Source organism: Canis lupus, chromosome 11 (assembly GCF_048164855.1).
Source record: "Canis lupus baileyi chromosome 11, mCanLup2.hap1, whole genome shotgun sequence".
NCBI classification, from domain to species: domain Eukaryota; kingdom Metazoa; phylum Chordata; class Mammalia; order Carnivora; family Canidae; genus Canis; species Canis lupus.
The window spans coordinates 33,660,967-33,683,231 of NC_132848.1; the positions used below are offsets into that span (position 1 = coordinate 33,660,967).

At 41.1% G+C, this 22,265-nt stretch overlaps 1 protein-coding gene across 14 annotated transcripts in view; it reads left to right on the plus strand.

The window, feature by feature from the left end:
- Positions 1-22,265, plus strand: part of BPIFC (BPI fold containing family C) — a 60,830-nt gene that overhangs the window by 2,303 nt on the left and 36,262 nt on the right. For 8 of the 14 annotated variants that reach the window (XR_012039312.1, XR_012039314.1, XR_012039313.1 and 5 more), the window contains 2 exons: positions 1,018-1,116; positions 17,208-17,301. Coding sequence is in view for 10 of the 14 variants with exons in the window: in XM_072844197.1 (XP_072700298.1) it covers positions 17,284-17,301 (18 nt within the window). In the remaining 4 variants the exon portion in view is untranslated. Of the gene's footprint in view, positions 1-1,017; positions 1,117-15,641; positions 15,757-15,829; positions 15,846-17,207; positions 17,302-22,265 lie in introns of those variants that run through there. The other 6 variants (XM_072844201.1, XM_072844202.1, XM_072844200.1 and 3 more) reach the window with 4 other exon arrangements.

A 22,265-nucleotide genomic window follows, 5' to 3' on the forward strand; every position in this document is an offset into this window, starting at 1 on the left:
AGCCATGAGTCTGACAGATATACACCACAAGGGGCATAGCTGAGATCTGAAATGTGAACCTATCACCTATTGAGTGTAGGGGATATATTAGATCAGGGTTCCTCAACCTTGGCACTGTTGACATTTCGGGCTTCCTGAGTCTTAGTTGTGGAGGACTCATGTATGCCTTGTAGGATGTTTAGCAGCATCCCTGATCTATCCACAAAATGCTACTAGAAACCTCTCCCCCAATTGTAAAAACCAGAGCTGTCCTCAAACTCTGCCACATACTCCCTATAGGGCGAAATTGCCTTGAAAACCACTGGATTGGAGACCAGCTGAGTTTGAAGGCTCTTTTGGTAACTGAGAGAAAAAAAAAAAGGAATTAGTAGGATGACAGTAAGAATAGAGATGATGGGTGGACAGGTATGATATTCCAGAGGCAGAAATAATAGAAGCTGGAAAATGGCTATATTTGGAGGCCTTATTAGTTAAGGATATAGCTTCAGCTGCCCTAAGAGATCCGAAATAATAGTGACCAACAAGATGTTTATTTCTCTCTCAGATACCATTCTTGGAGAAAGCAGTGCAAGGCTAATATGATGGCCATCTTTAAAGACCATCTACCGCAGTCTACCTCTTAGTACGATGTAAACCTGGATAAGTTATTATCAATAAAAATGAAAATAGTAATAAGAATGTATCAAATATATCTGTGTTTTATTTTTTATTTTTTTAAAGATTTTATTTATTTATTCATTAGAGACACAGAGAGAGGCAGAGACACAGGCAGAGGGAGAAGCAGGCACCATGTAGGGAGCCTGACGTGGGACTCGATCCCAGGACTCCAGGATCATGCCCTGAGCCAAAGGCAGATGCTCAACCGCTGAGTCACCCAGGCGTCCCACATCTTTGTTTTAAAGATTGAGATAATACCTTTTCTGGTTTTTTTTTTAAACCACTAAATTTGTGATAATTTATTAAAACAATAGAAAACTAAACTAACTGGGATCTTTGTCTCAATCATTTGCCCAACAGGGTATAACCACCAACATGGCAGAAATAATCCAACCACAGAGGTTTAGAAGGGTCCTGGAAGAGAACCAGAACATCACCAAGGCACCAGCAAGATTTAAGGTACTCTAGAGGATAATCCTCCAAAACTTCAAAGATCTATGACAATGTTATATACCCCTTCTCTCAACTATTTCCCTCCTTGAGAACTTTTTAAAATTTCTTGCAGGATGTCACTTTAATGTCTGCAAGTGACAATTGCTGCAACTTTCAAAGAGTTCAGAAACAAAAAATGTTAATGGACCATTTTATAGAATAATAAAAGGGACAATGTCGCTGTTCTATGGGAATACATACCCTTCCTGTAGACTTTTTTAATAAACATTTTATTTTAGAATGATTTTAGATTTATAGAATGATTATAAAGACTTATATACCACATCCCCAATTTTCCCTGTCAATAACATATTAGACGAGTGTGGAACATTATCACAATTAATGAATTGATGTGGATTCGTTTGTATTAACCAAAGGCCCTACTTTATTCAGATTCCCTCAGTTTTTTCTTTTTTTTTTTTTTTAATTTTTATTTATTTATGATAGTCACAGAGAGAGAGAGAGAGGCAGAGACACAGGCAGAGGGAGAAGCAGGCTCCATGCGCCGGGAGCCCGACGTGGGATTCGATCCCGGGTCTCCAGGATCGCGCCCTGGGCCAAAGGCAGGCGCCAAACCGCTGCGCCACCCAGGGATCCCCCCTCAGTTTTTTCTTAATGTCCTTTTTCTGTTCCCAGATCCTGTCTAGGACACCACCTTACACTTAGTCATCATGTCTCCTTAGGCTCTTCTCAGCTATGAAGTTTAATGACCTTGACAGTTTTAATGATTACCAGCCAGGTAGCTTGTAGAACATCCCTCAATTGGGATTTGTCTGATGTATTCTCATGATTAGACTAAGGTAATGTACTCCTGGGAGGAAAACCATTGAAGTCAAGATGCCATTCTCAACACATCAACAGTGCATACTGTCAATATGACTTCTCCCAGTTGCTGTTAATTCTGATCACTTGGCTTCTCCACTGTAAAGTACTCCTTTTTTCTATTTTTCATATTATAGCCTTTGGAAGAAAGCCACTATGCACAGGCCACACTTAGAGTGGTAGTTATGCTCCACCTTATTAGGGATGAAGTATCTAAATAAATTATTCGAATTTCTTCTGTACAGGAGATTTGTCTATTCTCTATTCAAACCTTTACATCAGTGTGGACTTTTTTTTTTTTTAAGGTATTTATTTATTTATTTACGATAGTCACAGAGAGAGAGAGAGTCAGAGACACAGGCAGAGGGAGAAGCAGGCTCCATGCACCGGGAGCCCGATGTGGGATTCGATCCCGGGTCTCCAGGATCGCGCCCTGGGCCAAAGGCAGGCGCCAAACCGCTGCGCCATCCAGGGATCCCATGGACTTATATTTATTTTATACTTTGGCTTATAATCCAATACTACTTTGTTTTGTTGCTCAGATTTTTCCAGCTTTGGCAACTGGGAAATCTTTCACTTGGCTACTGTATCCATTTGACATCATTGTGGATTTTTGTTCTTCTGTTCTGTTTTTTAGCACTTTCTTATTTTCAGGCATTGTAAGATACTTTAGGACCATTTTGGATCTAAGCTCCTCCCCCAACCCTATAATCAGCCATTTTTCCAAGGTGCCCTAGTTCTTTTCACTGGAGAGTGGTATTAGAAACCAAGATCTGAGTGCTACGTGTGGTCATTGCTATTGAGGTATTATTGCTTCTAAGCCTTTCACCTGACACAGCAAGGAGATACGTGTATGTATACACCGTTTCCATACATAGCCATTTGGTTTTTTTAAAAAATTTTTTATTGGAGTTCAATTTGCCAACACATAGCATAACACCCAGTGCTCATCCCGTTAAGTGCCCCCCTCAGTGCCCATCACCCAGTCAGCCCAAGCCCCTGCCCACTTCCCCTTCCTCTACCCCTGTTCATTTCCCAGAGTTAGGTGTCTATCATGTTTTGTCACCCTTACTGATATTTTCACTCATTTTCTCTCCTTTCCCTTTATTCCCTCTCACTAATTTTATATTCCCCAAATGAATGAGACCATATAATGTTTGTCCTTTTCTGATTGACTTATTTACTCAGCACAATACCCTCCAGGTCCCTCCACGTCGAAGCAAATAGTGGGTATTTGTCGTTTCTAATGGCTGAGTAATATTCCATTGTATACATAAACCACATCTTTATCCATTCATCTTTCGATGGACACTGAGGCTCCTTCCACAGTTTGGCTATTGTGGACATTGCTGCTATAAACATTGTGGTGCAGGTGTCCCAGCAGTTCACTGCACCTGTATCTTTGGGGTAAATCCCCAGCAGTGCAATTACTGGGTCGTAGGGCAGGTCTATTTTTAACTCTTTGAGGAACCTCCACACAGTTTTCCAGAGTGGCTGCACCAGTTCACATTCCCACCAATCATGCAAGAGGGTTCCCCTTTCTCCACATCCTCTCCAACATTTGTTGTTTCCTGTCTTGTTAATTTTCCCCATTCTCACTGGAGTGAAGTGGTATCTTATTGTGGTTTTGATTTGTATTTCCCTGATGGCCAGTGATGCGGAGCATTTTCTCATGTGCATGTTGGCCATGTCTATGTCTTCCTCTGAGATTTCTGTTCATGTCTTTTGCCCATTTTATGATTGCATTGTTTGTTTCTTTGCTGTGGATTTTAATAAGTTCTTTATAGATCTTGGATACTAGCCCTTTATCTGATAGGTCATTTGCAAATATCTTCTCCAATTCTGTAGGTTGTCTATTATTTTTTTAAAATTTTTATTTATTTATGATAGTCACAGAGAGAGAGAGAGAGAGGCAGAGACACAGGCAGAGGGAGAGGCAGGCTCCATGCACCGGGAGCCCGACGTGGGACTCGATCCCGGGTCTCCAGGATCCTGCCCTGGGCCAAAGGCAGGTGCCAAACCGCTGCACCACCCAGGGATCCCCATGTAGGTTGTCTTTTAGTTTCATTGACTGTTTCTTCTGCTCTGCAGAAGCTTTTAATCTTGATGAAGTCCCAATAATTCATTTTTGCTTTTGTTTCTTTTGCCTTCATGGATGTATCTTGCAAGAAGTTGCTGTGGCCAAGTTCAAAAAGGGTGTTGCCTGTGTTCTCCTCTAGGATTTTGATGGATTCTTGTCTCACATTTAGATCTTTCATCCATTTTGAGTTTATTTTTGTGTATGGTGCAAGAGAGCGGTCTAGTTTCATTCTTCTGCATGTGGATGTCCAATGTTCCCAGCACCATTTATTGAAGAGACTGTCTTTCTTCCAGTGGATAGTCTTTCCTCCTTTATCAAATATTAGTTGACCATAAAGTTGAGGGTCCACTTCTGGATTCTCTATTCTGTTCCATTGATCTATGTGTCTGTTTTTGTGCCAGTACCACACTGTCTTGATGACCACAGCTTTGTAGTACAACCTGAAATCTGGCATTGTGATGCCCCCAGATATGGTTTTCTTTTTTAATATTCCCCTGGCTATTTGGGGTCTTTTCTGATTCCACACAAATCTTAGATGATTTGTTCCAACTCTCTGAAGAAAATCCATGGTATTTTGATAGGGATTGCATTAAATGTGTAAATTGCCCTGGGTAACATTGACATTTTCACAATATTAATTCTTCTAATCCGTGAGCATGGAATATTTTTCCATTTCTTTGTGTCTTCCTCAATTTCTTTCAGAAATGTTCTGTAGTTTTTAGGGTATAGATCCTTTACCTCTTTGGTTAGGTTTATTCCTAGGTATCTTATGCTTTTGGGTGCAATTGTAAATGGGATTGACTCCTTAATTTCTCTTTCTTCAGTCTCATTGTTAGTGTATAGAAATGCCACTGATTTCTGGGCGTTGATTTTGTATCCTGCCACACTGCCGAATTGCTGTATGACTTCTAGCAATCTGAGGGTGGAGTCTTTTGGGTTTTCTATGTAGACTATCATGTCATCTGCGAAGAGGGAGAGTTTGACTTCTTCTTTGCCAATTTGAATGTTTTTTATTTCTTTTTGTTGTCTGATTGCTGAGGCTAGGACTTCTAGTACTATGTTGAATAGCAGTGGTGAGGGTGGACATCCCTGTCTTGTTCCTGATCTTAAGGGAAAGGCTCCCAGTGTTTCACCATTGAGAATGATATTTGCTGTGGGGTTTTTGTAGATGGCTTTTAAGATGCTGAGGAATGTTCCCTCTATCCCTACACTCTGAAGAGTTTTGATCAGGAATGAATGCTGTATTTTGTCAAATGCTTTCTCTGCATCTATTGAGATCATATGGTTCTTGTTTTTTCTCTTGTTGATATGATCAATCACATTGATTGCTTTACGAGTGTTGAACCAGCCTTGCATCCCGGGGATAAATCCCACTTGGTCATGGTGAATAATCTTCTTAATGTATTGTTGGATCCTACTGGCTAGTGTCTTGTTGAGAATTTTTGCATCCATGTTCATCAGGGATATTGGTCTATAATTCTCCTTTTTGGTGAGGTCTTTGTCTGGTTTTGGAATTAAGGTGATGCTGGCCTCATAGAATGAGTTTGGAAGTATTCCATCTCTTTCTATCTTTCCAAACAGCTTTAGTAGAATAGGTATGGCTTCTTCTTTAAACGTTTGATAGAATCCCCTTGGGAAGCCATCTGGCCCTGGACTTTTGTGTCTTGGGAGGTTTTTGATGACTGCTTCAATTTCCTTTCTGGTTATCGGCCTGTTCAGGCTTTCTATTTCTTCCTGTTTCAGTTTTGGTAGTTTGTGGTTTTCCAGAAATGCGTCCATTTCTTCTAGATTGCCTAATTTATTGGCACATAGCTGCTCATAATAAATTTTTAAAATCATTTGTATTTCTTTGGTATTGGTGGTGATCTCTCCTTTCTAATTCATGATTTTATTAATTTGAGTCTTTTCTCTCTTCTTTTTAATAAGGCTGGCTAATGGTTTCTCTATCTTATTAATTCTTTCAAAGAACCAACTCCTGGTTTTGTTAATCTGTTCCACAGTTCTTCTGGTCTCTATTTCATTGTGTTCTGCTCGAATCTTTATTAATTCTCTTCTTCTGCTGGGTGTAGGATCTATTTGCTGTTTTTCTCCAGCTCCTTTAGGTGCAAGGTTAGCTTTTGTATTTGAGTTCTTTCCAGTTTTTGGATGGGTGCTTGTATTGCAATGTATTTCCCTCTCAGGACTGCTTTTGCTGTATCCCAAAGATTTTGAATGGTTGTATCTTCATTCTCATTAGTTTCCATGAATCTTTTTAATTCTTCCCTAACTTCCTGGTTGACCCTTTCATTTTTTAGCAGGATGGTCCTTAACCTCCACATGTTTGAAATCCTTCCAAAATTCTTGTGATTTAGTTGTAGTTTCAAAGCATTATGGTCTGAAAATATGCAGGGGATGATCCCAATCTTTTGGTATTGGTTAAGAACTGATTTGTGACCCAGTTTGTGGTCTATTCTGGAGAAAGTTCCATGTGCACTTGAGAAGAATGTGTATTCAGTTGCGTTTGGATGTAAAGTTCTGTAAATATCTGTGAAATCCATCTGGTCCAGTGTATCATTTAAAGCTCTTGTTTCTTTGGAGATGTTGTACTTAGAAGATCTGTCAATTGTAGAAAGCACTACATTCAAGTCACCAAGTATAAGTATGTTATTATCTAAGTATTCTTAACTTTGGTTATTAATTGATACACTTGGCAGCTCCCACATTCAGGGCATAAATATTCATGATTGTTAGGTTCTCCTGTTGGATAGATCCTTTAAGTAGGATATGGTATCCCTCTTCATCTCTTACTACAATCTTTGGGATATACTTTAATTTATCTGATATAAGGATGGCTATCCCTGCTTTCTTTTGAGGACCATTTAAATGATAAATGGTTCTCCAACCTTTTATTTTCAGGCTATAGGTGTCCTTATATCTAAAATGAGTCTCTCGTAGACAGCAAATAGATGGGTCTTGCTTTTTTATTCAGTCTGAAACCCTGCGCCTTTTGATGGGGTCATTAAGCCCATTCACGTTCAGAGTTACTATTGAAGGATATGAATTTAGTGGCATCATGATACCTATTCAGTCCGTTTTTGTGGATTGTTTCCTTGGACTTCCTCTTTCTTTTACAGAGTCCCCCTTAATATTTCTTGCAGAGCTGGTTTGGTGGTCACATATTCTTTCAGTTTCTACCTATATTGGAAGCTCTTTATCTCTCCTTCTATTCTGAATGAGAGCCTTGCTGGATAAAGTATTCTTGGCTGCATGTTCTTCTCATTTAGGACCCTGAATATATCTTGCCAGCCCTTTCTGGCCTGCCAGGTCTCTGTGGAGATGTCTGCTGTTATCCTAATACTTCTCCCCGTAAAGCTTAGGGATTTCTTGTCTCTTGCTGCTTTAAGGATCTTCTCTTTATCTTTTGAATTTGCAAGTTTCACTATTAAATGTCAAGGTGTTGAGCGTTTTTTTTATTGATTTTAGTGGGGGATCTCTCTATCTCCTGGATCTGAATGCCTGTTTCCCTTCCCAAGTTAGGGAAGTTCTCAGCTATGATTTGTTCAAATACACTTTCTGGACCTCTGTCCCTTTTGGCGCCCTCTGGAACCCCAATTAAATGTAGATTTTGCCTTCTGAGGCTGTCATTTATTTCCCTTAACCTATTCTCATGATCTCTTGTTTTTCTCTTTTTTCCTCAGTTTCCTTCCTTTCCATCAACTTGTCTTCTGTGTCACTCACTCATTCTTCTACCTCATTAACCCTTGTCGTTAGGACCTCCAGTTTGGATTGCATCTCATTTAATTGATTTTTAATTTCGGCCTGATTAGATCTAAATTCTGCAGTCATGAAGTCTCTTGAATCCTCTATGCTTTTTTCTAGAGCCACCAGTAGGTTTTTAATTGTGCTTCTGAATTGGCTTTCTGACATTGAATTATAATCCAAATTTTGTAACTCTGTGGGAGAGAGGACTGTTTCTGATTCTTTTGTGGTGAGTTTTTCCTTCTAGTCATTTTGCTCAGTGCAGAGTGGCCAAAAACAAGTTGTACTGGAAAGAGGAGACAAGGGGAGAAAAAAAAAAAGGGGGGGGGACAAACAGAAAACAAAAAAAAAGTGGGGGAGTATCCTCTGATTCTATATACTGTAAATCCCTTAACTTCCCCTGGAACTTTCCAGGGCTGCTTGGTCAATAACTTGCTTTTCCCCTGTCCTTCCAGCTGGTCTTCTGGGGGAGGGGCCTGCTGTGCTGATTCTCAGGTGTGTGCACCTGGAGAGCTGCCCAGCCCCCTGCCAGGTGCACGGCTCAGTGGGAGCTGTTTATCCTGTGAGGCCCCTGCTCAGTCCCAGGTACAAGGTGACACCAGGAGGAACAACACCGGTGGTGGTGGCCAGGTCTCCAGCTCTGGAGTCAGCAGTAACTACTTCAGCTCCCAGTCCGCAGAGGCCTGGATGCTCTGGGGGCGGGGCGCCGATCTGCACAGCTCGGGGCTGCCCGGCGGCAGGAGCGTCCTTGCTGTCTTGTGTCCCCCGGCGCCCTGGGCTTCGGGGCCTGCACCACTGGAATCGTGCTCCTGGGGCTGCGCAGCCCCCTCCCCGGGGAGCCTCTGCCCGAGCCCCTCCGAGCTACTCCTGGGTCCAGCCGGGCGCGTACTGCAGCCCTTTAGGGAGCTCGGCCGCGGGGTGTGGTACGCTCTCCCCCGGGGTGCAGGTGTGTGTTAGTGTCCCTGGGAGCCTGAGGGTATCCGCGCCCCTCCTGGGATCCTGCCCGAGCTCCCTGAGAGCACCTTTCCGCCCGGGAAGATTGGTGAAGCTCCTGCTTCTCCGGGACGGGGCTTTCCTGTCCTGGAGGCTCTCGCCGGGCGGCCTGAGCCCAGCTCCTCGCGGGGCCCCTCCCCCTTGGATTCTTTTTTATTTCTCTATTTTTTTTCCATCTTCCTACCTTGATAGAAGCCCAAACGCTTCTCACTGTAGCATTCCAGCTGTTCTCTCTTTATTTTATTTTTTTTAAGATTTTATTTATTAAAAAAATTTTTTTAATTTAAAAAAATTTTTTTAATTTAAAAAAAAGATTTTATTTATTTATTCATGAGACACAGAGAGAGGCAGAGACACAGGCAGACAGAGAAGCAGGCTCCACACAGGGAGCCTGTTCTCTCCTTAAATCTCAGACTGAATTAGTAGGTTTTCAGGATGATTTGAAAGTTATCTAGGTAAGTTGGTGGGGACAGGTGACTTGGGGACCCTACTCCTCTGCCATCATGCCCCCACAAATATCCATACATAGCCATTTGTATCTATATTAAGCTGAGCATAAGTTCTTTCTGATATTTCCACCTATAATCCATTACCACCTGACCATTCTGGTCTCCTTGCTTATCTGTAACTTACTAACCCAACTGTGACAAATCTAGCTCCCCCCATCCACCATCCATTTACGTAATCATTCATTTCCAGCATCTGTGTATAATAGCTTCAGGATTTAACCCATTGTCCACTGGAGTACAGTGTTCCAACAACTGTTCCTTCATCTTACAGACTTCATTCATTCCCAAAGTGACACAGGTCAGCACCTTGTTTCCCAGTCCCCTTCAGCAAGGTTGTTTCATACATTTATAAGACATTTAGATTCTTTTCTCACATTCTGCACCCTTTCTTGGACCCCTCAGTCTCCTATGTGATTTTTTAAAATTTACATACGTTAAGATTCACTCTTTGACCTGTAGGTTCTATCAGTTTCGGCAAATGCGTAATGTCTTGTTTCACTAATATAAAAAATCCCCTGTGTTCAGCCTTCTCCACCATCACCTGCTCCCCAACCTCTGCCAATTACTGATCTCTTTACCATCTCTTTAATTTTGCCTTTTCCAGAATGTCATATGATTGGAATCATAATGTATGTAGCATTTTCTGGCTTTGTAACTGATGTCTTTTACTTAGTAATACGCAGTGGAGATTAATCTGTCTTTTTGTGGCTTCATAGCTCATTTCTTTTTAAGGCTGAATAACATTCTACTGTATGGATGTACTACAGTTTATCCATTCATCTATTGAAGGACATCTCGGTTGCTTCTGGTTTGGGGCAATTATGAATAAAACTGCTATAAACACTTGTAGTTTGTGCAGGGTTTTTACATGAACCTCAGTTTTCAAATCAGTTATATAAACACCCAGAAACACCATTGCTGGGTCCTATGGCAAGACTAGGTTTAATTTTGTAGGAAATGGCCAAACTGTTTCCCAATATGGCTGTACCATTTTGCATTCCCATTAGCAATGAAAGAGAGTTCCTGTTTCTCTACATCCTCACCATTGATTTGTATTGTCGGGTTGTTTTTAACTTTAACCATTCTAATAGATAGTTGTGTCTCATTGCTTTAATTTGCAATTCTTAGTAATGATGTTGAGCATCTTTCTGTATGTTTATTTGACATCTATAGATCTTCAGTGAGATGGTCCTCAAATTTCTTGCCCACTTTTTAATTGTTTTTTTCCTTATTGTTGTGTTTCCTTTAGTTTTCTGAATATAAATGAAATTTCTGTGCATGATGAAAACTCTTCGTAGTCCAGCTAGAAGCCACTTTCTTCAATCTACCCAATGACCCCTATAGAATACTCACACTGCATTACTCCAAAATGCTTCTTCCCCTGCTTTACGTCCTCTCCTACCAAATATGTTTGTGTGCTCCTGTGCTTCTGCACATGCTAATCCTTCTTCCTGGGATATTCTTCTTAGTGCGTTGCTCCTTTTTGTTCCAAGAACACTTGGAACATGCTTTTCAATGTTACCCATCATATCACAGTGCAATTATTTGCACATCAGGCTTTCTCCAGTCTTAGGTTATGTGTTTCTCAAGGGGAAATATAATCCATCTTCACAAAGTTCAATCCCGACCCCCAAGTTAGGACTGGTTAAGCAAAATTTTTAAATGGCATTAAGATATCCATGTTTATATCTGAATTCTTGATATATGTGTTTGGAAAGTAAGGTTTTCATTCTGTCTCTACCAGAGAGAGCCATATTGGCCTTAGTCTGAGTGTTTACTTAAGTCAAATCCATTTTCCTGAATCGTGAGCTTTAATTTACACAGAGTTTCTGATTTAGCAGGTCTGGAGAAGGGCTTGAGGATTTGCATTTCTAGTGATTTCCAGGTGATGCTACTGTGAAGCCACACTTTGGGAACCACTGGTCTATACCATGTGGTCTTGCTATGTTGTTTTGGGTTTTCTCAACACTTATAAAACACTATGAGGTAGCTGCTGTGCTTGATGAGAAATTGAAATGGACCTTAAAAAGTATTGTGGAATGAAATTAGAATCATGCAAGTTAGGAAAAGGATGTTTAGAAGTTGTTGAAATGATTAAAACTCTATCCAAGGACCAAATGAAGATGTCTGGAATCTATTGAAAGAAAGAAATAAAAATATTCTTGGAGGGACGCCTGGGTGGCACAGTGATTGAGCATCTACCTTCAGCTTAAGGCATGATCCCAGGGTCCTGGGATCGAGTCCCACATCTGGCTTCCTGCAGGAAGCCTGCTTCTCCCTCTGCCTATGTCTCTGCCTCTTTATCTGTGTCTCTCATGAATAAATAAATAATATTTTAAAAATATTCTTGGAAAGCAAACTAGAGGGAGGTATACAGAAGACAGGGATAAGGGGTGGGAGGAACATCAAGGATTTTCACATCTTGATACATAAGCCTCAGTATTTGAATCGATGACCAGGAGAATGTATTCAAATATGTATTTGAAAATTAAGAATATTATTAGGAATATTAGAATCTGACATACACCCCACCCCCCAGAGGTGTGCCATTTTCTATAGCAAGGGCTAGATAGAATACTTTAATATATTTCATTTTCTTGATTCTAATCAAGGCCTGTCCAAGGACATTAGCCATAGTCTGGAGACATTTTTATCACAACTAGGGCAGGAGAAAGTGGTGCTAATAACATCAGGGTAGAGGCCAGGGGCCTACAATGCATAATAAGACAGCCTCCACATCAAAGATTTATGGCCCAAAATGTCAATAAGCATTGAGGTAGAGAAATCCTTGTCTGTCTGAACTGGGCTCACAGTGGTGGTTCTCAGACATTTCAGAGTTATATCACACTGTCTTGTCTGGTTGGTTCCACAATATGTCTCATAAAGACATATGTATGTTCATATCAAATTTAACATGAATTTAAATTCACTTTGAACTGCAAATAATAAAATGTAACTCCCTTTTAGACAACTGATAAGTGAGGTGAATAAGTGGGTTTGTTTATTTTTCAAAACCAGAAAGAAGTGGACTTCCTATACTATACTTTCTTACTATACTTCCTTACTATAAACCATTCCAGAATGTGACTAGCGGGAGAGCCATGGTCTGGGTTAGTCATCACAGGCATCAAGAGAGGGTGGCCTGGGACAGAGCTGGGAAGAGAGGGGGAGATGCTGCCGGGTGATAGGATGACTCTGCCAGATGTCTCCTGAGCCTGTCCAGAGTGAACGGTAGGGTTACTGATCTCTCTCGAGAGCCACACAAATTCCAGACCGCTTCCTCCATTCAGGACTAAGCTAGCAACTTCAAACAAACACATATATCTGTGTCACTCTCACAGATTCAGTTAGCAGCTTGGAAAAAGCAGATGTTATTGCCTAGCAACAGCATCCTTCTCTCTCCTCACCTTCCGCGTCCCCTGGGCTGTGGGTTGCTCTATAGCGACCTTCTTGAAGAGGCAGTTTGGCATTAGGGTTAAGAACACAGACTCTGGAAAGCAAGACACCTGGGTCCTGAGTCTTGGCTCTTCCACCTAAGCTTAGGCATATACTTAACCTCTTGGTTTCCTCACCTATAAGATTGAGATAATATTAGTACCTCATACAGTCTTGATGGGTATTTAGCAAGGTAATATATGGCTGGTGCCCGAAGCATAACAAAAAATGTTAGCTCTTATGTTTTCCTACTTCTTATTCCCTCTTCAGGGTGTCCCTTTAACCAGATCTCACCAACACAAAATGTTGGTTCACACCCCCCCCCCATATACAGATGATCCCTCTCCCCTGTCACTTTATTCTCCTGCAAAGAATAGTAAAATTTGTCTTCAGCTAAAAAAAAAAAAAAAAAAAAAAGCCTGGTATTCAGATTGCTTTTTTTCTATATGAGAATAGCCCAGACAAGTCTAGAAACCAAGCAGTAGGACACTCAGTTCCTCAACACTGCACTTTGAAATCTTTCTTTAATGAACAATCATTCTACCTAGTTAATTATGATGTTTCTTTGGAGTTTTAATTAAAGGTGTCCCTTGATCTGCAGAGACTAACATGCTGTCAGCCATTAGTAAGTGAAATAATTAATCTTGCCTGTAGATTGCCATCGTGGGTAGGCTGGATAAGCAAGAGTTCCCAGCAAATTTTCAGTTAAATCTGAAAAGTTAAAATAAATAGTGAAACTAGACATAGTGCTACTTGATTTTGTTGTGATGATGAATTCAGCAAATTCGCCTGAAAGCCACTCCCTGAGTAGAAAGGAGGCTAAGGAGCCTACTTCTCAGGCCCCTTCTAAACAAAAACAAACTAGCTGCCCTCTCTTCTGCTATCTTTGTTTCCTAAACTCAAATTATTTGAGCCTCTTTTTCTAGAATTATTCCATGTCTTGCCTGAGCTGCACCATTATTTATTTTCCTTCTCTATATAAGTCAGCCTACTTCTTAAACTCTATGTACAATTATTTAGGGGCACCTGGGTGGCTCAGTCAGTTAAGTGCCTGACTCTTGATTTCAGCTCAGGTCATAATCTCAGGGTCGTGAGATTGAACCCCAAGTCAGGTTCCACACTCGGCACAGAGTCTTCTTGATTCTCTCTCTCTCTCCCTCCCTCTCTAAAAAAAATACTATTTTTAAAAAACTGTATGTACATTTTTTAAAGGGAAGCTATGTAAAGGAAAAACTTACAAATTTCCAAATAGAAGGTAAATGAAAAAATATATACCATGGAAACTAAACTTTGTATGTTTAAAATAAAAATAGAGAAACATAATAATGCATCTCATTAATATTGTATGAAAAACCATGTGCTAGTTCATTCAGTTTAACTCTCATTGACTCTGAAAAGTAAGTGTGATCTCCACTTTTACAGAGGATGACTGAGACCGAGGAGTGGAGTAAATTGCTCAGGGTCCCCAGTGGAGTGGGCAGGGCAAGTCCCTGTGAGGCGAGAGCCCCAATTTACTATCTTCAGGCCACACTTCCTGAGAACTCCCCTCAAATCCTGTGCCAGATGCCCCAGAATGAACAACAATGATTCAGGTTTCCACCAAGGCTTTCAGATTTTCCAGGACAAAAGGAAAAGTTAATATTTGCATCAGAAAAATACTACTGTGTTATAATGTTTAGCTTCCCTATAACTCTAGCAGATCCTATGCAGCTGCTTAATAGATAGGAGAGGCAAATAGGGGGCTGAGCAGGACAGGGATCTTACTGACAGGGAAAAGGAATGAGGCAGTTGGGTAGTAGGGGAGCAGGGGAAGAAGATGGGGCCAAGCAGCCACTCTGGGCAGGACAGATAGAGGGAAAACCTAGGACCAGGGGGGAGGGTGGGGAGAAACTGGTACTGCCACCCAGGGAAGATTCTGAGGAAGGGACAGAAATATATAAGGTATTTTATAAATTTTTTCCTTGTGATCTATGATGTCATGCCTCTTCTTCCATGTCTGGTTGTGTATTTTTGTTCCTCACACACTAAAAACAATAATAATACAATTTCAAGTATTTATCTGTCAAGCACCTGAGATTATCCCACAACCCTCCGTAGTACCTGCACTGTGGGAAACTGCCTCACATGTACCTGTCCACTGCTGGCCTTTCATTTCACCTCCAGAATTATGACTTAGAAATTCATATTTCTGGCCAAACTTTCCCCAGAACTTCAACTACCCACCTGACACCTTTTAGGTGCCTAATACCAGTATTTCTATCCTTCATGCAGCACAGGCATACTGTCCACCTTTGTTGTTCTCTCCTCCCATTCCCTTCAGAGCTCAGATTTCAGCTCAAATTGACCTCCTCAGAGAAGACTTCCTGGACCATCCCACAAAGCGAGCATGCCTCCTACAGTGACAGCACTCTGCCAATTACAAGACCACCACACCAATACATTCCCTTATTTCCTTAATAGCATGTGTCACAATCTATACATTTTTATTTATTTTGCTGTTTGCTTGTTTGTTTGTTTGTTTTATATCTTTGTTTAATAAACTTCACCTGCCTGGGGATCCTATTGTTTTTACTGAAGAGGTCCTTGCACATAGTAGGTGCCCAATATTTATGGATTGAATGCGTAGGATCTGTGATGATTGACAGTGATTCTATGAGGAGAGAATGTTCACCCTGTATCACCATTGATAAGGCCACATACTAATGAATAAAATTTGATAGCATTTCTCAGTTTTAAGAGCAAATTCTTACAGATTATTATTATAATCTGGATGTTTGTGTCCCTCCAAAATTCATATGTTGAAATCCTAATCCCCAAAGGTGATAGTATCTGTAGGTGGGGCCTTTATGAGGTGCTCAAGTTATGAAGGTGGAGCCCTCATAAATGGGACTAATGCCATATAAAAGAGGCTCCAGAGAGATCCCTGGCTCCCTCCACTGTGTGAGGACACAGCCAGAAGGTGCTGACTATGAACCAGGGAAACGTGATCATGCTGGCTCCTTAATCTTGGACTTCCCAGCCTCCAGAACTGTGAGCAGTAAATTTCTGTTGTTTATATGCTATAGCAGCCCAAACAGACTGACGGTTACCAACATTTTTTTTCACCAGAACGTATCAAGGTAGATACTATTTTTTTTTTATTTATGATAGTCACACACACAGAGAGAGAGAGAGAGAGAGAGAGAGAGGAGAGAGGCAGAGAGACCTAGGCAGAGGGAGAAGCAGGCTCCATGCACCGGGAGCCCGACGTGGGATTCGATCCCGGGTCCCCAGGATCATGCCCTGGGCCAAAGGCAGGCACTAAACCGCTGCGCCACCCAGGGATCCCCGGTAGATACTATTTTTATCCACGTTTTGTCCCTAAGGAAATACAAGTTAAATGGATAAGCATAACTGGAGGTGCCCTAGGTGAAAAACCTGAAAAGCTGTCAGGAGTTAGACAATGCCAAGTAACATGCCTACTATTCATTTTAAGGTTACCAATATCCTGGGTTTCCCCAGGACTGTTCTGGTTTTATTTTTTTTAAGATTATTTATTTATTTATTTATTTATTTATTTATTTATTTATTCATGAGAGACACAGAGAGAGAGAGGCAGAGACAGGCAGAGAGAGAATCAGGCTTCATGCAGGGAGCCCAATGTGGGATCCCAGGACCCCCAGATCACGACCTGAGCCAAAGGCAGACACTCAACAGCTGAGCCACCCAGGCATCCCTGTTCTGGTTCCAGTACTGAAAATCCTGCATCCTGAGAAAACCAGGGCAGTTGGTTGCCCTATCTTACCCAGAAGATTATAAATAAGATCTTAGATACTTCATGCAATCAGATCCCTGGCCATGTAAAATGCAATGACTGAAGCATGGGGGATGGGAGGGCAGATAGGGTTTAGAACCTACCGATGTGAAGTCACATAGGAGTCCAGGCACCCACCCAACTTAACCTCAAAGAAATGCTGGGAGCGGAAAGCACTAACAACCCCGAAAGGGAGCAGACACTTAGAGATCCCATCTGTGCTCCTACCCTGAAAGATAAAGGCGGTAACTAGGTCAGCCCGGTTATCAACCCTCACACTTTCAGACTGAATCTGATCCACCAAAAGTCCAAAAGGTATTCTGGATAGTGGTGGAGCCATCCACTTTAGGTACCCTGAGCAGGAGAAACTGGCTTATTATCCCAGAAAGGAAAATTCTTCCTCTTCCAATTCAATGCAATTTGACACCTTTTTCAGTACATTGAAAGTCATGACTTAATCATTCTGGTAATGTAGTCATAATAGTTGTGTGTGTGTGCGTGTGTGTGTGTGTATTACAGGGAGTAATCATTGCATGGGTGGCATTGTCTGCTCATCTAGGTAGAGACTGTAGTGTTCATTCATGCTATTGGGCAATTGAAGTGTAGCAATTATGTATCACATTTTGAAAGAGGCATTTAAAAAAATCCACCTGTAGATGATTCAGACTTAATTATCTTGTCTTTTCAGCAGCTGGGTTCAAGGCTCAAGTGGGGAACACATAGTTTCAAAGGCAGAAGGAATCGAAGGTACTCCCCAGCTTTGGATGCTTCCTCGGCTTGAGGTAAGAATCGTGAGCAAACTTCAGATCTCTGCCAGCGCACAATCTCCCAGCAGGGATTACCCTCTCCACTGGCGATGTCCTGGTCAGTCCGCTGTCATGTGGCTTGAGTCATTGTCTGCCTAGGTTTTTCTGTTTTGTCTTTTATGTCACTTAGGCCGACCCAGAAGGCTATGAGCAGGTCTAAGAAAAGAGAGTTGGTGTGAATGACAGATTGACATTTGCCTCATTCAGCAATGTTAAGACAGTCACTCAATCTTCTGGACTTATTTTTGCCTTCATTTCAGGGGGGAACCCAACTCAATGGAAGAAAATTCTAACTTGTCTCTAACTTGAACCAGTGTGGATTTAGGAAGAAGGGGCTGCTGTGATGTCTGTGTTCTGAGACCCAGGTCTCAAACCACATCAGTGACCTACATCCTGCCAGAGCTAAGGCCCTCCCACTTGTTTAACCTGTTTGTGTTAAGTAAGGAGTTTGGGGAAGGCTAGGTGTAAATTTTCAATGCCCTTGTCACTTGAGATCTTGGTAAAAATCAGATGTGAGAGCTGAATTCCTTGAAATAGCCTCCAGTTCTCCTCGTATCCTATACCTATTGATTTAGATGTCTTATACACATTTTGTTTTAACCATTAGGTTGGAATATTCTGACAGTTTAGGCTTCCTTAAACCAATTGGACTTAATTTTTCCAACCTTTGATCCTGTTTTAAAGGCTGCATTTCATCCATCATCTCCTTTAACTGATTTTTCCAAAGCCTATAAAACTCCCCTCAGTAAATACCAATGGTAAGTCGACCTGTCTCAGGAATTTTCTAAGCTGTTCTAGAGTTTTCTTGTTTCTGGTCATCAGAACGGCAAGGGTCACCTAATATATTTATGTCTTTGTTTCATTTTTATTTTAATTCAGGTTAGTTAACATACAATGTAATATTAGTTTCAGTGTACAACATAGTGATTCAACACTTTCATACAACACCTGGTGCTCATCCCAACAAGTGCACTCCTGAATCCCCATCACCGGTTTCACTCATCCCCTCCACCTCCTCTGCTAACCATCAATTTGTTCTCTATAGTTAAGAGTCTGTTTCTTGATTTGTCTCTCTTTTTTTCCTTTGCTTATTTGCTTTGTTTAATTCCATATATGAGTGAAATCATATGGTATTTTTCCTCCTCTGACTTATTTCATTTAGTATTATACTGTCCAACTCCATCCATGTTGTTGCAGATGGCAAGATTTTGTTCTTTTCTATGGCCAAATCAAATTCCACTGAGTGCATGTGTGTGTGTGTGTGTGTGTGTGTGTGTGTCTGTGTATGTATCACACCTTTATCCATTCATCTCTCAATGGATACTCGGCTGCTTCTATAATTTGGCCATTTTAAATAATGCTGCTATAAACATAGGGGTGAAACATAGGGGTGAAACAAAGGGATTCATATCGCTTTGAATTAACATTTTGTATTTTGGGGGGTAAATACTCAGTAGTGCAATTACTGAATCATATGGCAATTCTATTTTTAACTATTTGTGGAACTCCATACTGTTTTCCACAGTGGCTGCCCCAGTTTGTATTCCCACTAATAGTATAGGAGGGTTCCTTTTTCTCCACATCCCTTGCCAACACTCATTGTTTCTTGTACTGTTGATTTTAGCCATTATGACAGGTGTGAGGTGGTATCTCACTGTACTTTTGATTTGTATTTCCCTCATGATAAGTGATGTTGAGCATCTTTTCATGTGTCTGTTGGGCATCTGGAGATTGTCTTCTTTGGAGAAATGTCTGTTCATGTCTTCTACCTATTTTTGAATCAGATTACTGTAAAATTTTGGGGTCCTGAGTATATAAGCTCCTTAATTATTTTGGATACTAACCCTTTATTGCATATGTAATTTGCAAATATCTTCTCCTATTCCATAGGCTGTTTTTTAGTTTTGTTGATTGTTTCCTTCACGTTGCAGAAGCTTTTTATTTTGATGAAGTCCCAATAATTTATTTTTGCTTTTGTTTCCCTTGCCTCGGGAGACATATCTAGAAAAACGTTGCTATGGTAGGGCCATCTAGTTTAGAAGTGTTATTCTGTCCATTTATTGGTATGGAAATGTAATGACTTTTGAGGTTTTGAATCTTGGAAAGAAATAATTCCTTAAACAACAAAATAGGTGATTTGTCGGCAGGGTTTTTAAGTCATCTTGGATCCCTTCCTTTAGCGGGCAACTCATCCTGCCCTTACTTGTCAGCCAAATTACTTAACCTTTTAGGACTCATCTCCTTGCTTGACAAGGTTCCTTCCCTCCTCTGCCCATAAATTATCATCCTAACAAACACTTCACCTGAAAGTTACGTACAATCCTCTTATAGCTCAGTAATTTCATTCACTCATAAAATTTCTAAAAAATATATGTTTTTCTATGTGCAATTTTGAGTTCCTGGATCTTTGTCAAAGTAGACCATTTCAGAGACTTCCTTTACCCAGTGAAGAGAAAATAGAATTTTTGCAGCTGGAAAGGCATTTAAAACTCTATTTATGCCCAAGAAAATATGAAAGGATTTGCACTTTAATGCTTTAAAATCTCCAGATGCTTAATGATTTTTTCCACATAGAAGATGGCATCAAGCATCTCCTAAAGTTCCGAGATGAAAATGAAAAATCCAACACTTACCAAGTAATAAAATTCATAAACACTAGAATAGGGAGTCAGAAGAAAAAGGTGTGGTTCCCAAGTGCCTCACTTACTATATGGTCTTGGGTCATTCAGACTCTCCAAGTCTCTGTGTCCACATGCTTAAGATGGAGGTAGGATAATAGTAACATGAACCTCCAAAAATTGTTGTGAGTTTTGTAAATGGTGAAAAAAAAAACCAAATTCATTATTTTAGTTTTTATTCCATTAACAAATAATAGCTCTGCTTTAGTTTATTATGCTTTTTCACTGTAGAAATGGAGAGTTATTTATATGATGGTTTGGTTTTCTCATTTTTCCCCACACTTTTCTAGAACCTTTCTTTGTTAACCAGAATCTTGTAAGCCAGTCAGTTGGTCAGTTAGCAAATATTTATTGAAGCCCTACTACATGCCGGGCAGAGAGATTATTTCAACCTTAATTTGGATACAGTCTAATACATACAGAATTTTTGGTCTACCTTTTTTTCCCTTCACTTTCTACTGCTATGAAAATGTTTTCCACTTTAAAAAAAATCCCTCTCGTGCCTGCCTTGGCATGACACATCCATTTACAGTTCTTTGCCCACGGCAGTGTCAGAGTGACTACACATCAGTATGGCCTCACCATTTGTTAAAATGTGGACATACTTTTATATCAGTTGGTGAACAGCCCCAGGAGTGTTGCTCTCACTCCCATAGTTTCATCCATCTCTGCCTATCCTCCTCTCCAAGACCCCTTGACCACCACCACCACCCCTGCCACCCCAGGATCAAGGAGGGCCTAGCACAGATGGCAACTATACCTAGCTCTTGCATCCATTCTAATGAAGTATAAGGTGTTAACATCACCCTGCGTCTCGCTTGCTTATCCCACTCCTCACATTTCCACCAACCCTCAGATCACTTGCTGCCTGACCAGAGACAGGTCTCCTACACAAGTCCTCCCCTGTGGCTCTTATTGTCATGACTCTAGGCTTCCCTTGGTGTCCTCTGCACCTGACCATCTCCAAGTCACCCCTCCATAGCCCTGCCCCCAGCATGGCTGCTCAGGTTCTTTCTGTGCATTGTCCAGCATAACCCAAACCAATTCTGTAGGGCAGAAACATCACACTGAATGCTAAGGCCATAGCACTGTTAAGGTATTGAAATGCCTCTTTCTAAATAGTCACTACTCAGAGTCCCCCATCCCATTCCCAGTACCCCAGCCACACTAGCCAGTCCTCTCGAGACCTCTCCCTTCCCCATGATCTGGTACCTAACCTCCCTAACCCTGCTCCTGACCTGTGGCCAATATCTGTTCTAATGGGAAAGTGAAAAAAAAATAATGGGAAAGTGTATTCCACTAGAATACAAATGCTTTGTTAGTCACCTCTGCAAAGAACTGTAATATAGTGCAGAGCAAGGTATGGTTCTTCCTTCATTTGTGATTCCCTGATTCATTCTTTTGTTGTTGTTGATTCATTCTACCATTACTTATCAATTGCTCTATACCTGAGACACTAAGCCAGGCTCTAGGACCTCCAAACCAAATGAGGTCTCTACCCTCATGGCACTTATATTCTCATAGAGGAGACAGACAGCACATGAGAAAATAAATATACACACATGAATAAATATATATTTTGATCAAGGATTCAGAAGGAAATTAGATAAGCTTAGGGAAGTCAGAAATGGCTTCAGAAAGAAGGCTGTATTTAAAATGGACCTTAAGGATGTACAGAGTTTCCACAGGCCTAGGTGAAGATGAACAGCATAAGCATAGGCATTATGCAGGAAACATGGTGAGTGTTTAGGGACCAGAAGTCCAATTTGTCTGGACAGAGGTGTCCTGGGAGGTCAGATGACAAATGTAAGCAAGTTGACTGAGCCTCACACCTGAAGGTGGATGTATGCATCACAGGACAGGTCAAGACCCCAATTCTCAACCTCATGGGTCTCCAGCAAAACACCCACATGAACGTTCACTAATCTGAACATAGATCCCCTATGTAAATTGGGCAATGTGTTCATTAGACAAAATACCAGCCCATGGGGCGCCTAGGTGGTTCGGTTGGTTAAATGTCTGACTCTTGGATTCAGTTCAGGTCATGATCTCAGGGTCATGGAATCAAGCCCCATGTCAGGCTCTTCTCTCTCTCTCTCTCTCTCTCTCTCTCTCTCTCTCTCTCTCACACACACACACACACACACACACACACAATAAATAAATCAAATCTAAAAATTTAAAAATGCTAGCTCAAGGGGTGTGTAGGGAAGCCCTTGCTCTCCCTACAAGTTGGGCACACTGAACACTCTAGAACATTTT